This window comes from Vulpes vulpes, chromosome 1 (genome assembly GCF_048418805.1).
Source record: "Vulpes vulpes isolate BD-2025 chromosome 1, VulVul3, whole genome shotgun sequence".
Taxonomy (NCBI): Eukaryota; Metazoa; Chordata; class Mammalia; order Carnivora; family Canidae; genus Vulpes; species Vulpes vulpes.
The window spans coordinates 52336356-52350972 of record NC_132780.1 but is presented as its reverse complement, the minus strand read 5'-3'; the positions used below and the strand labels follow the sequence as shown (position 1 = coordinate 52350972).

The 14617-nt window shown below is 39.2% G+C and overlaps 1 protein-coding gene across 5 annotated transcripts in view; it reads left to right on the top strand.

Moving 5' to 3' along the window:
* AKAP7 (A-kinase anchoring protein 7) overlaps positions 1-14617 on the top strand; it is a 125207-nt gene that overhangs the window by 45525 nt on the left and 65065 nt on the right. For all 5 annotated transcript variants that reach the window (XR_012002655.1, XR_012002658.1, XM_072764216.1 and 2 more), the window contains exon 6: positions 5413-5525. Coding sequence is in view for 3 of the 5 variants with exons in the window: in XM_072764216.1 (XP_072620317.1) it covers positions 5413-5525 (113 nt within the window). In the remaining 2 variants the exon portion in view is untranslated. The remainder of the gene's footprint in view (positions 1-5412; positions 5526-14617) is intronic.

The following is a 14617-nucleotide window of genomic DNA, read 5'->3' as shown; positions in this document are numbered from 1 at the left end:
AGGGAAAAATAGCAAAAAAAAAAAAAAAAAAGGAAAATTTATAAGAAAGTGTATATAATTTAAAAGTGTATATAATTAAGATTTTATTAAAATTGATCTGTTGCGGTTTATTTTCAGAGAACTTTTAGCAATTTCTTTACATTTTACATATGAATTTATTGTTGCTACATACTTTTTTATTTAAAGATTTTATTTATTTATTCATGAGAGGCACAGAGAGAGAGAGGCAGAGACACAGGCAGAGGGAGAAGCAGGCTCCCTGCAGGGAGGCAGATGCGGGACTCGATCCCAGGACCCTGAGGTCATGACCTGGGCCGAAGGCAGAAGCTCAACTGCTGAGCCACTCAGGCGTCCCATTGCTACATACTTAAGAGTTCACTTGAAGAAAATCTCCTATGTAAAAATACGTATATTTAGAATTTAAAAAAACAGGAAAAACTTCCTGGTACTTAGCATACTCCATAAATGTCTGCTGGATAAAACAAACAAACTCGCCCAAACAGATAAAACTGTACTGTATTTGTTAGGATTACAAAATATTGTTTCTTTATTAAATTATTCATCTCAAAAAGATTATTCATCTCAGTATTCTTTTATACAGCCAAGTCTCTTAGTGTTTAAAATACATTTTAAGAAATGATTCTTCAGACGTTTTGCATCTTTAGCAATGAGGTAAATTATACTATTTAGGAAGTGTTCCTTGCTGACTTTTGAAGGGTATCTGATATATTTGCTGTGTGATTTTCTACTTAGTGCTTGGAGGAATGTCTGTGGTACTAGGAGGAATTGAACAATCTCTTAAATTATTCATAAGCTTCTCCTCCAGAACATGAGTTAACGGGGATGAAAAATGACATGTGGTTTTCACACTCTTCTTTCAAAAACTCTTCTGATCTCGAGAATGATATTTCCCTGACCATTACCCTGTAGTCTGGCTAAGCAATAGATAATATTGCTAATGGGGGGGGGGGGGGGGGGAACAACACTAAGAAATACTTTTCCAAAAGAAGGCAACACTTTCTTTTTTCCCTATTTCTTTCTCCCTAGAGAATGTACTGTACTGGAAAACCACATTAATAACAAATTATCTGCTTTGTGACAAGTATTATTTAAAGCAGTATTATGGATGGCTCTCCATTATCAAAGATTTCAGACCCAGTGAGTAATGAGAACTGCTGGGTCAAAATTTAAAGTAAGTGAAACCAGTAAATAGAAAAATATTGTATCTTTACAATCAATTGATAATGAGATTATTATATGAAAAAAATAAAATGTGAAAACTACTCTAGGTAGTAATGAATGATACAAATACCTACCATTTTAATTTCTCTTAACAAAACCTCTTTCCTTGTATCTTTTATAGTTTTTGATAATTCTGAACATTGTTGAGTCCTCTTTATTGGGCCCAGCTCTGTCCCTAAGACTTAGCGAAAGCAGGGCCATGTCCGCGGTCGTAAGCAGACGGTGCCTGGCACACCTGAGAAGTGATCAGTAAATAAAAGAAGAAACGGATTTTTGCTTTCACACCTTCATGCCATTTCTGTTTTCTGGGTTGATATGAACATGTTGCCGAGTCGCTATCAGCAACTCTTGTATATGATAATCCTTCAAAAACTTGAAGACTTAGAAAGTATGCCCTGATCCCTTCAGTCAGATCCTAGAAACTTAGTTCATTAGTCCCCCATGGCATATGTCAAGCCATCAGACATTGCCAGTATTTGACTATTTTTGATCCATAAAAATGACAGTTTTGCATGATTCAGCCTAATATTTTAACTCTGTAGGTCTGTTGAAAAACGGTTGAGGATATGCCACAACAGAGAGGGCCAAAGCTGTTAGGACAGGCTAGTTGAGGAAAGACATACCTGCTTATGATTCATTATGTGAACCAACGCTGATGAGTTAATTATAATAGTAGTTGTGATAAATGCACTCTTATTATGTTAGCACATGCATACGCCGGACTGTTGTCTTTCCCTTTGTAGCTGCCCAGCATCTGAACTCTTCCCCACTCTCTCCCATGTCACATTCCTTCTTCCGCAGTTGGCTTTGGTGCTGGAAACGCAATCTTGCTTTGGTCTTGGCTTTGAATCAGGAGCCAGCAACTTGAACAAAAAAGGACAGTGCAGAGTCTATTCTGGGGCGATGGGTTGTGTCCTCGGTGGTGGCTACCCCCAGTGTAAGGCAGGTGGCAGCAGGTCTGGCCCTGTGGGGTGGAGTGTCAGCAGACCCGGTCTCCACCATCACTTTGGACATCTTCTTGGCTTCATAGCCTCCCAGCCTAGTCTAATCCTCCCACTGTTTTTTTTTTTTTTTTTTTTAAGATTTATTTATTTTAGAGAGAGCAGGAGTGGGAGGGGCAGAGGGAGAGGAAAAATCTCAAGGTGACTCCACGCTGAGCATGCATGCAGGGCTCCAGCCCATGACCCTGAGATTAGGACCTGAGCCGACACCAAGTCAGATGCTCAACTGGCTGCCACCCAGGCATCCTCCTGGTGTTTTCTGGAAAGATTAGATAGTCTCCCACTAGGTTTGTGATTTTTAATTGTCAGAAAAATTAGAGCATATTTCCCATTGCTAAAAAGTAAATGAATCTAAAAGGAACAATTTTTCTCAACACGTTTGGATTGGATGTGGTTTTATTTGAGTTTCAAAGACATTTTTTTTGCCTTATAACTCACCCGTTCATTTTTTTTAATGGACATTATTGGCAGGATTATTGTTACTAAAGGGACCGTCTCTGTGTGTTTTCTGAGGCTTGATTTTTCAAACTTTTTTCAGGTAAATGTTGGAATCCTTTTAGAAAATGAAAGGCTACCTAGAAGCTCAAATGCGTAAAACCGGGGAGCTGCTCTGACTGGACACTACGTCCAGCGTGTGTGGACATAGTGGACCGGGACACATGCCCTGCCTTCCTCTTCCTCAGTCATTTGCTGGGGCAGCTTCCCTGCCCGTCGCTGAGCCCGCTGGAAGCTGAGGTTTTAGCCAGCTTCAAACATGACCAGAGTAGACACGACAGCATCTGGATCAGTTCCTTCTTTCCTCCTGACGAGGAGTGTGACTTGGAGCGTTGACCTTCTTATGTTTCCGTTTTTTTTTTTTTTTTTTTATCTTTAAAATTAACTTAGGAATTAGCCCTGCCTGATTTTGTGGTAGAGAGAACAGATGCGAAGTTGTTTACCAAAGATCTTTGAAAAGTATGATTTTTTTCATATATATAGCCAAAAATTCTTTTCGTGCATTCCAGTGTGATGCTTGTGCCCTTGTAATAATGTTGTAATGTTGTATGGCTCATGCATAGTCAGTTGTTGTGCTTACTTAATTTTTTCCACCTTTATTATTCAGAAGTAATAAACACTCATTATAACCTCTCAAACAATGTACGGGTGTGTAAAGAAAATGTTACTAGTCTCATCTATCTCTATTCAATGTCAACCCTCATCCTAAGGTATTTTGTTCCATTTTTTATGCTAATAGAACATAAATACAGAGAATTTACCTTCTTTAAATAAACCGTGGAATCCTATTATTATTATATTAACCATGCAACTTGCCTTTTTTTGCTTAATAGATCATGGGCATCTTTTCAGGACATTATGTGTAGCTCTGATTTGCTTTTTCTTGTGATAGTGCTTAGTATGCCATATGGTAATTCAGCAACCATTTCTTTATTGATGAGGTTATTTCTACTTTGTTTGAATTTGAACATTGCTAAATATCTTCTATATAGAATTTTATGTGCTGATAATTTTATTTTGTGTATTTGCCTAGAATTGAATTTGTTGGTTCAAATACTTGTGCAGTTTAAATTTTAAAGATTATTACCTAGATTATTTTCTGTCGTGGTTGTGGCAACTCTCGTTCCCCAACAGGCATTATTTCTTCAAGTATTTTTCTCTGTCTTCCTCTTACCTCTCTTTTAGGGACTTCACTTGTATATAAGATGACTTGCTGTTACCCCACACTTAACGATCTATCTTCTTTCTTTCTTTCTTTCTTTCTTTCTTTCCTCTGTATTTTATTTTGGGTGGCTTCTATTGCGGTCTTCAAGTTCATTAATTTATTATTCTATAATGTCTAAGCTGTTGTTAATTCCATACAGTTTATTTTTGTCTAGACATTGCAGTTTTCATCTCTATAAATTTGACTTGGGTCTTTTTTTTTTATCTTGCATGTCTCTATTAACGTTTTGAGCATAAAGCATGCCATCATAGTCACTATTTTGATTCTCTCATCTTCTAATTCTAGTATTTGTGTCAGTTCTGGGTCCCTTTGATGAATTGATTTATCTCTTTTTTTGTGGGTTACATTTTCCTTTTTGTTTGCATACCTGAACATTTTTTTTATTAGATGCCAGGTGTTTTGAAGTCTATACCTTGTTGGGTCTGGATAGTTTTGTAGTCCTATAAATACTCTTGGGCTTTGTTCTGGGACACAAGTTACTTGGAAACAGTTTTTTCCTTTTGGATCTTGCTTCTAAGATTTTTTAGATGGGACTAGAACAGCACCAGTTCAAAGCTAATTTTTCCCCACCGCTGTGGTAAGACCTTTTGATTCATTCTACCCAGTTTTCCACAAATCTCGAGGTTTTTTTCAGTCTGGCTCATGGGACCAGACAATTCTCCTGCCCCTGTATGAGCACCGGGCCCTGTTCCCTCTAACACTTTTGAATGTGTTCCTCCATCCTCGGGTAGTTTGCTAACATACATGTGCTGGTCTATACTCAGCTGAATACTCTAGGACAACCCTTTGCAGATCTGTGGGTTTTTCTCTGTGTGTATTTCACTTTTCCAGGACTCTTTCCTGTGAACTATAGATGCTTTCACCTCTCCTTTCAGCTCCACCTGGGTTTCTCCTCTTTGCACAGGGGCTTAGACTCTCAGCGATGAAAGCGGGGCAGTCGTAGGGCTCACTTTGTTGATTTCTCATCTCTAAGGGATCACTGACATTCATTGCCTGATAAGTAGAGTATCTTACAAACCATCATTTTATATACTTTGCCCTTTTATTGTTTCAGAAGGGAGGGTAAACCTGATTGTGTTATGCCATCTTGGTCAGAAGTAGTTGTTTTAGGTATTATGAATTACAGATAAACTAGTCCTTTTTTTATGAATATGGGCAACACTAGGATATTCAGTGAAAATCAGCATCGTAACAAATGGTTATTTCCTTTATTAAATGTTTCCTTTTCAAATTGTTGCTTTTGTGGACTTAGAGTTCGAAATCTCTGCAGATTTAATAACACGTTTGTTGCCACACACTGTAGTTTTTTTCCTCTCTTAGAAAATAATATCCCATACAGGCACATAAAGTAATCTTCATTATAAAGTAATTTATTTTTTGAATTGCTATTTTTATAATAAAAGATAGCCATGTATTACAGTAGCATTTTTGTATTTTTATTTTCTTTAGAGGCTGCAAAAAGGACATTTCAAGAAAAGGGCTTCATGGCAGGAGAAAACAGGAGTTTCAAGCCTCATTTGACTTTTATGAAATTATCCAGGACGCCATGGCTCCGGAGGAAGGTGAGTGAACATTTTTACCGTAAGCCTTCTGTTCCTTGCTACACCGGCCGTAATACGTGTGCCTGGGGCATGAATGGCACTTGCAGTGGGTCTTGACACCCTGCTGGTCCTGGGATTCCAAGTCCACTCCCAGGGATGCTGAGTTGGCTCATGGGACTCCATGCAGGCTGCTGCACCTGTGCCCTCCTTGGCTGCTGTGGCTCTTACCCTGCATGATCTGCCAACATTTAGCTGCATGCTCTGACCAACATTTCCTGCTGCTGCATCGGCTTCATTCCTTGAAGAGCATCGAGGCAGGGCCAGGGTCCTGTTTTATTGCTTTCTTTGCTTGTGGTATTGCAGCCAGCTTGTCCTCCATGCGTCCTCCTCGGGCCTGCAAAGCCTGATGCTGCTCACTGGAGCTGGGGTCTTCAGTGGGACAAGCTTCTTTTTTTTTTTTTTTTTTTTTAAGGATTGTTTATTTATTTATTCATGAGAGACACAGAGAGAGAAAGAGGCAGAGACACAGGCAGAGGGAGAAGCAGTCTCCATGCAGGGAGCCTGACGTGGGACTTGATCCTGGGTCTCCAGGATCACGCCCTGGGCCGAAGGCAGGTGCTAAACCACTGGGCCACTGGGGCTGCCCCAGTGGGACAAGCTTCTTAACCCCCCCCCCCCCCTGCTTTATGCAGCTCTTTCAAGATTTCCAGAAGACGACCTTGTGCTTTCAGGAGTTGTCTTCACCGAGGGCTTGGAACAGGTGCACTGTGGGACTGGGCAAGAGGGTAACCGAGGAGCCCCCATCCCCTTGTTACTTGAAAGTACTTCTCCCCGAGGATGGGCGGAAGTGACACAAACCGAGGGACATGTCTCTTGGCTTCTCACATCTCAGGGTGACTTTCTGCCTTTCTAGGCCACCAACTTTTGGTTTTCTTCTGGATTCATGAGCTTTTCTCCCGGAATCCTAAGGGCACCCTTCATTGTTTTCCCCATTTCAGCTTAGGGAGCCTCTCATGCAAGTGTAGCCATCTGCTGATCTGCTCTAATATACCCGAGTTTTGGAGATGGGCATGCAGATTTGTATTTGTTCCTGTTCTCCATGACCCCTTGCTGCAGTTAAGACTGACTTGCAGCTCTGTAAATGAAGGTCGTGTTTATTAGTAAGTAGATCTCTTTCCTACATTTGGCACAGGTTGTACTTAACGTCTCTTGGCACAGAAGTGTTTTTGATCTTTTAAAAGCACGTGTTTGGATGATTGGCCATCCCGTGGTCGTGAGTTTTCCAAACTATTGTGAATACCTTTTCAAAAAGATATCTTGCATTTTTTTTCTTTTGATAACTATGCCCTACATTCAATAATAACTGAATCAGGTACCATTCCTGAATAATTAGGGAAAAATAATTTGATAAATAATAGGTTTTGGGGGCACCTAGCTGGCTCAGTTAGTAAGTGTCTGATTTCGGCCTAGGTCATGATCTCAGGGTCCTGGGATCCAGCCCCCTGTGAGGCTCTGTACTCACTGGGGAGTCTGCTTCTCCCTCTCTCCTTCTGCCCCTGCTCCTCCCCAGCTCATGTTCTCTCTCTCTCTCTCTCAAATAAATAAATAAATAAAATCTTTTAAAAAATACGTTTTGAAATTTGGAATAACAACTGACAAAACTTGCAGACTGACGGTTTACTTTTTTACTCGTTATGTTTCTTGTTTTGCTTCCAAATGGGTTGTCCTCCTCCCAGTGATTTCAAACTTAGTCACAGAATGAAAAATCTGTTGAAGGTAATACCCACATTTCAGAGTGTTTTTTTGTCTGTGCAGTATTAAATTTTACATGAGAGCACACAAGGACATTTATCAAGAGTGTTTAAACTACTCCAGAATCTCAATTTCAACATTTCAGACTAAATTTAAATGATTCCTTGGCAGTTAATTTCCCAGAATCTGCCCCCTTATTTTTTAGAGAAGGGTTATGAAACTTAAATGTTAAGCAGCTGAAATGAGATCCCATCCTTCCAGTCCCGGAACCCTGTGTAGAATCCATCTTCTCCCTTTTCCAGGCTCAGATTCATCTCTCCCACTGGCCACGTCCAGTTCATCCAAGTTAATTTCTGTCTTCACATGAGGAGCTCCCTGGTCCAAACTGTATTAATTCAATAAATACTTACTGCGTGCTTAATACATGCCGGACACCGGATGCGGGGCCCAGAGTTATGATCAAAATAGAAACAGGCCCTGCTGAATCATGTATAAAATCTAAATCAGATTGTATTTTGTTTAGATTCGGAAGTGTCATCTTTAGAAAATGAAGTATGACCTCACTGCCTTTCAGAAAACCAAATGAGAATTTTTTTCTTTTAAATAATGGAATGATTCTGTTCCTATGTACTACTGGGATGTCCAGTGTTTCTGAATGCTTAAGAAAATGTATTTTAAACTTTGGGATTCATGTGTCAGCACCGAAGCTGCAGATTTCCACCTTCTAGCTTCAGATCTGGAGCTGTACCTCAAGATTGTGACTTTTTTTTTTTTTTTTTTTTTTTAAGATTGTGACTTTTGATGTTCAGTCGTGCCATAGGTGACTCTGGGCCAGATTCTCTGTAGTCTACTCAGAAACCTGCAGGTTTAAATAAATAACCAACATTTTATTTATGCTGCAAATCATTTGTCCCACTGTAAAAGTTAAAGCCAGTATGAAAAGGTAGCATGCATAAACGTGCATTTTTATTATGCTTTGTGGTTTGGAATACAGATTATTTGAAAATTCTTCAGTCTCCTTGACCTTTTACCTCTCCTACTGTCCTACTTTCTCAGCACTAATTCTCTACTGGGTTTTTATTCAGGTTCACTCATTTGTAAGGGAGTGGGCTGATACGCTCAGTAGTGGAATGTATTACTAATATTCAGTGTTGTTTAGATTGATAAGGTAGTAAAAGGAGAGAGGGGGAAGTAGAAAATAGATTCTTAACACTTGTGTTAAAATTTCCTCTTATTTCAAGTACTTTCTTTTATTTTAAAAGTGACTTTGATTATGAAAGTGTTAGGTGAATGTTTGCTCATTATAAGCAGTCCAAATAGATGCAAACCTATAGAGTGAAATATACAAGTTTTCCTTTACCACCACTCTACTGCCCCCTTCCCAATATAATTTTTCTCTCTGTAGGTTATGGCTGGTATATCCTCCTCACTTTTTCCTATACACTGCAAATACGTATAGGCGCAAATACCTGCATATAGCTTCTTTAAAGCAGAAATAAATATATATTATTTTGATTTGTCATAATTTATTCTCTTGATGAATAATTATATTAATTATTTCTTTGCTAGGACAAACATTGCTGCAGTGAGGATCCCTGTTCATTTTCCTTTAGGTAGACATGCCAGTTTCAAAGAACTAATTTCTTGAAGTAGAATGTCAAGATCAAAGGATATTGTACATTTTAACTTTTGAAAAACACCATAAATTGCCTTTGAAAACAATGGCCCCAATTTATACTTTCAAGCACATTGTATTAAAGGAGCGTTTGTTAGGATAAGCTTGAGGTAGAAGGACCATCAAAGATTATGAATGGTGGCTTGGTATGGCCCTTTGAGTTGTGAATTAAGCAATTCCCATAAAAAGTTAAAATATTCATATTCTTTAACTAAGAAGTTTATGCTGCTGGGGATTATCCTAAACAAATAATTTTTTTATTGAGATAAAATTGATGTATAACATTGCATATGTTTCAGGTACACAATATAATTTAATGTATGAATATATTGCAAAATGATTGCATAATAAGGTTAGTTAACACATCCATCACCTCATAAAGTTACCTTTTGTTGTTGTGAAAACTTTAAGACTGTTAGTAATTTTCAAATATATAGTACATATTTTTTATGATATAGTATTTTTAACTATTATCACTATGTTGTACATTATATCCCCAGGACTTATTTGTTTTATAACTAAGAAATAATTTTAAAGAATAAATTCTTTATGTATAAAGAAGTTTACTGAAGCACCATCTATAATAGAGGAAAAATTAGAAATAACTTCCTTTACAGTGAGGGAATTTTCTTTTTTTAAAAATTTTTTTAAATTTATTTATTTATGATAGACAGAGAGAGGCAGAAGCACAGGAGGAGGGAGAAGCAGGCTCCATGCCAGGAGCCTGACGCGGGACTCGATCCCGGGACTCCAGGATCACGCCCTGAGCCAATGGCAGGCGCTAAACCGCTGAGCCACCCAGGGATCCCGGAATTTTCAAGTCAATTACAATAAACCATAAATGATTTAAGAGGCTATACTTATACAAGCTGTGTAATAGTATTAAAAGGGTAAATAAAATATAAATCATAATTAAAGTTGTATAAGATAGTTTCCTTGGGTTTTCTCAACACAGCTTGATGTGCTTTCTTGTATTTTGGAGGTAAAACGTGGATTCCCACAATTGCTCTTTTAGTCCTTAATTGTTTTGGTAGATCAGTATTTACAGCTGACCTTAATGTCATCTGGAATATAGTAAATTCCCCTTGACACACCCAAAATTTCTCTCTCGGTTGGTTGGGGGTTTGTTTGCTTAGGTTCTGAGGAAGAGTGGAGCCTTACGGGGTTGATCATAGAAATGGTGATGGGCAAGTTAGATGTCTCATGACAATCAAGGGTCAAGGGAAGTCACTAGATGCAGAAAACTTGAAGGTTTTCCATTATCTTGAGGAATGTTCTTTGAGTTTCTAGTATGGATGTGTGGTGCATAATGAAAGTATCTAGAAAAGAGCTAACGACATCTCCCACTAAGATGCTCTGTTTTGAAGGTCGATATACTCTTTCTATTCCAGTTTGACCTCTTAGAAGGTCAACTGGAAATAATTTTTTGTAGTGAGTAGATAGATACTCCTAAGATAGTGGTGGTGCTCTTGTCAGGGTAGACATGATCATTATTGGTAAAAGGAGTGTTCTGGGTACAGGAATGCTCTGGAGCATTATAGGCAAATTCTGAGATAAGATAGTCCATTCATTATTATCTACAGGAGGTGTAACCAGTTATTCTGTAATATTACCTTAGTTTTTTTGTTTTGTTTTGTTTTGTTTTGTTTTTACCACATCCCGGGTCATTTCTTATGTTCTAAAAAACTGTTATCCATGCCATCTTAAAAAAAAAAAGATTAAAAAAAAAAAAAGATTATGGAGCCATAATTGGTCTGTTCATGAAGGTAAAACATCTCCTTGACGTGAAAGATGTAGATGGAGGTCTGCTGCGGGGGATAAATGTTTGCCACTGGACTGATCTGAAAGATCTAGTGTGAAGATTTCCCAGTGGTATTCAGTGTTGGCTGCTAGAAGTCCCTTGGCTTCTGGGATGCCATCCTTTGGTAGGCTCGTATTTGTAGGTAATACCATTTAGTAGAATTAACCAAAAGTCCAGTGGGATAACCAAAAGTTATAGACTGTGATCAGAATTTTGAAAATACAGGAGTGCCTGGGTGGCTCAGTTGGCTAAGCGTCTGCCTTTGGCTCAGGTCATGATCTCAGGGTCCTGGGGTCGAGCCCGGTATCGGGCTCCCTACTCAGTGGAGAGCCTGCGTCTCCCTTTCTCCCTCTGCCCCTCCTCCCTGCTCATGTTCCCTCTCTCATATAAATAAATAAAACCTTAAAAGAAAAGAATTTTGAAAATACAGAAACTCTTCTTCACATTTCCTGATAGGGATCTTCCTCTGCTACAGCCTGGTATTCTGGTTCCCAAGGTCAGAACTGAGTTCTCTAATTCAGATTCTGAGACACTTAAGATTTTTCTTGGCATTATATATTTTTCTAACACTAGGAGGCATTTAGTTAATGTGTTTTGCATAGTTTTAGTTTCATGAAATTCTAGGAGGGTATATTGCATAAGAGAATATTAAAAGTAGTCATTGTATTTTATTTTTTATTTTTTATTTTTTTTTAGTCATTGTATTTTAAAGCTAGTTCAATTATCACTGTGCTTTCAGAGTTGTAGTTTCTTTCATTAAGTGAATGGAGCCTCAAAAAAATCTTATTAAATCACCATATGTCTGAAATAGTCACTAAAATTCAATTTCTTTGTGTAATTTTCTTGGAACATATTTGTTTATTTGACCTTATTTTGGAAGTCTTTTCCTCATCGAGTGACATTGTGATTTATTTAACCATTGCAGAAACTGGTTGGTTAGAAGTGTGTGCTAACACTTGGTGGCAGAAGAAGACCAGTTTCAAATCAAACAAGTATCTACATGCAGGTCTAGATTCCTTAAGAAATAAATGTGATCTTTTCATGGATAAATCAGTTGTTTTTAAGCACTAATTATTTTCTGGCCTTTTTAGATACCTTTGCTGATCTGTGGCTCTTTCAAACTAGTAATGTAGCACTAAACTGTCCAAGCTAGTTTATAACTGGCGCTTCCTTGTCTCAGCCTTTTACAGAGTTAGAGAAATTTAGAATGAAAGACCTGATCTCCCCTGAAATTGTTAGCTGCTTCTGCCACTTAGATTGGTTTGTTGTGAGTGCAGGGTTTGACATGCGCAAAGCCCAGGTGGAGGGGTGGTTATCAGACCCCAGGATGGTGAGGCTGAGGGGGAGCAGGGAAGAGGGTAAGGCAGTGATCGGTAGAAATGGCAACGGGACGTGGAAGAGGAGAGCGTGTGGGCGAAGGCTGTGTTCTGACAGTACAGTTGAGGGGGAAACCCAGTCCCTAAATTGTTCGGTAAGTCAATTTACAGAACCAAGATTTTAATACAAAATTTCTATGCTAGATTGCCCGAATCCCAAGCTTCTCCTTCATCCTTCCCTTGCCAAAAGCCCCTGCTGCTGTCTTTTCTCACCTGCTGCCATTATTTACTCTTCTGTATCTAGCAAGTAGCACATTTCCTCAGGATTTTGATAAGTGGCCTGGTATAATTTAGCTGCCACTCACTCTCCTGGGCCTGCATGATAATGTGCCTTTATAAGCCATTTCAACACTCAGGAGTAATAGTTTAGTTTAGGAGCAGAAGACTATACTTTTCAAGGAGTTTCTGTAATAAATTTGAAGGAGCATGAGTTTTCTTGTTTTAGCTTTGTTGTTTAGCTTTGGACAAATCTTATAACCTCTCTTGACCTTTGCTAACTCCTAGTTAAAGAAGGAGCTTAGTCTTAATGACTCCTGACTTCTGTGCTATTCTGAAATGTCTATAAGGTAAGCATTTTGACCCAATTGGCAAATTTGGCTTCACATAGATGTTTGTTTTTTTAAACTTCAGATAGGTTTTCTTGTATGCAGAAAGGAGAGGGGTCTTTAAGTATAGAAAGATGGTGGTAATATAGATTTGGACTTTTCCTTTCTCCTCCTGGAAACCACACGGAGCAATAAAGACAAAGGGGGAAAACATCACAAGCTGCATCTTCCGTGAAAGTAGGAGATCGAGAAATCTGTAAAAAGCAAATGACGTGCAAGTATGGCCAGAAGCAACTGGGACCAGCAGGACTTTGATGAGAAGCTGCTTCAGGATGGGGAAGACGGTAGAGCAGGGAACAGGCTATTGGTGACAGACTCAGAAAGGATCAGCACATTTTCACTCCCAGAGGGTGAGGATTCTGCCCTAAGAAGGTACAGAAAGCGAGAGAGGGGGCCCAGAGGAGGTGAATCTCAGCAAGTGCCAATTCTAAAGGGGAGGAAATCCCTCCAGCAGCAGAGAAGGAGCCCAGGGCTGGAGAGGCAGAGCAGGCCAGGCCTCATCCATGCAGCCCAGCCCTGCAGCAGACGAGGAGGCCTTAGCAGAGGAGCCTACGAGCTGCCCTGCCACTCCCCTCCCTGCGGGAGGACACTGAGGGACCAGCAGACCTCTCTCCTTCCAGACAAAAGCTTGTCTCAAAACATCCTTGGTGCGAGATAGAGCGGACTGCCTCCGTAGCCTATTACTGACTCTCCCAATGCCAAATGTTTAAATTACTCGTGACATTGAAGTTGTTTTCGAATTTCTTCATATGACCCGGTGCACTTAGATCTAAGGCTAGAGTGAAATTGGATTTTTTCTCAATTAAAAGTCAGCAAATAAACAAAACACAGCAACACATCTCTCCATTTTAATGGTTTTTTAAAACTAAAAATTCAGCGAAATCTGCTGTGATATGGAATAATAATTTCTTCTGAGGTATTCTGGGTGCCATTAGTCAACTGTGTCATCTACTGCATGTCAAAGAGCACTATTTATAGCAAGTGACTTCACTTATATTTCTAATACATTTTTCAACTTCATGCTGTTGTATTGTCTCTTTCACTTATGTTGAAAAAAACCCACTAAGTTTGCAATTATTTAACAATCGAAAACGACACCTATACAGGTAAACTGAATGTTCATTTGAAACCATTTAATACTTTATATGTCTTTAATATTGAAACCTGTAGAATGGTTAAAGGCAAAGTAGAACACATGATCCAGAAAACTTAACCTTTGTTCCAAAATGGCGTTGATACAGAATTATTTAGTTTGTTTAGTCACAGTAGCTGATTTTTTTATGCACTTGATTAGTCACATAAAAGCAAACCAATTAGTATTTATTATTCGGATGGTAATAAGATTCTCTCCACCACTGGAGAGTGGTCATCTACCTCTTGCTAATTTTAGTGAATCCCATAAGAAAAGAAGAGAAAGCTGTATTTTTTCTTGAGAGCCCCACTTTGATTAGGGAAAACAAAGGTTGCAATCCAAAACTGTACGAGTTAACGTTGGAATTACACCTCTGTTCCTAAATACGAGCTGATGACTTTCGGCCACTCAGTAGAACCTTATTCTCTCCAGGAGAGGCACCTTAAAAACAGAGTAATACCAGTTTTAATCACTAAGTTGCTCAGTTCTCTCTCTATTGGCGACTCTAGTAAGTTAAAGGAAAAAGTGTTATTGGGCTCTTAGGCCACGGCCAAACCTCACCTTGTGTGTGAAGACCTAACGAAACTTGCTCCTGTCACCTACGGGCTGAGCCACTGGTGACCGCGGGAGCTCCAGCTTCGCTCCGGCCTTAAGGTTCTTTCCCCGAAGCCTCCCTTAAGGTTCTTTCCCCGAAGCCTCCCTGCTGGCTACGCTTGTAATTGTTGCCAAAATGTGTGATACCCCTGGAGACGCGTCCTTGAGGCCTTGGAAA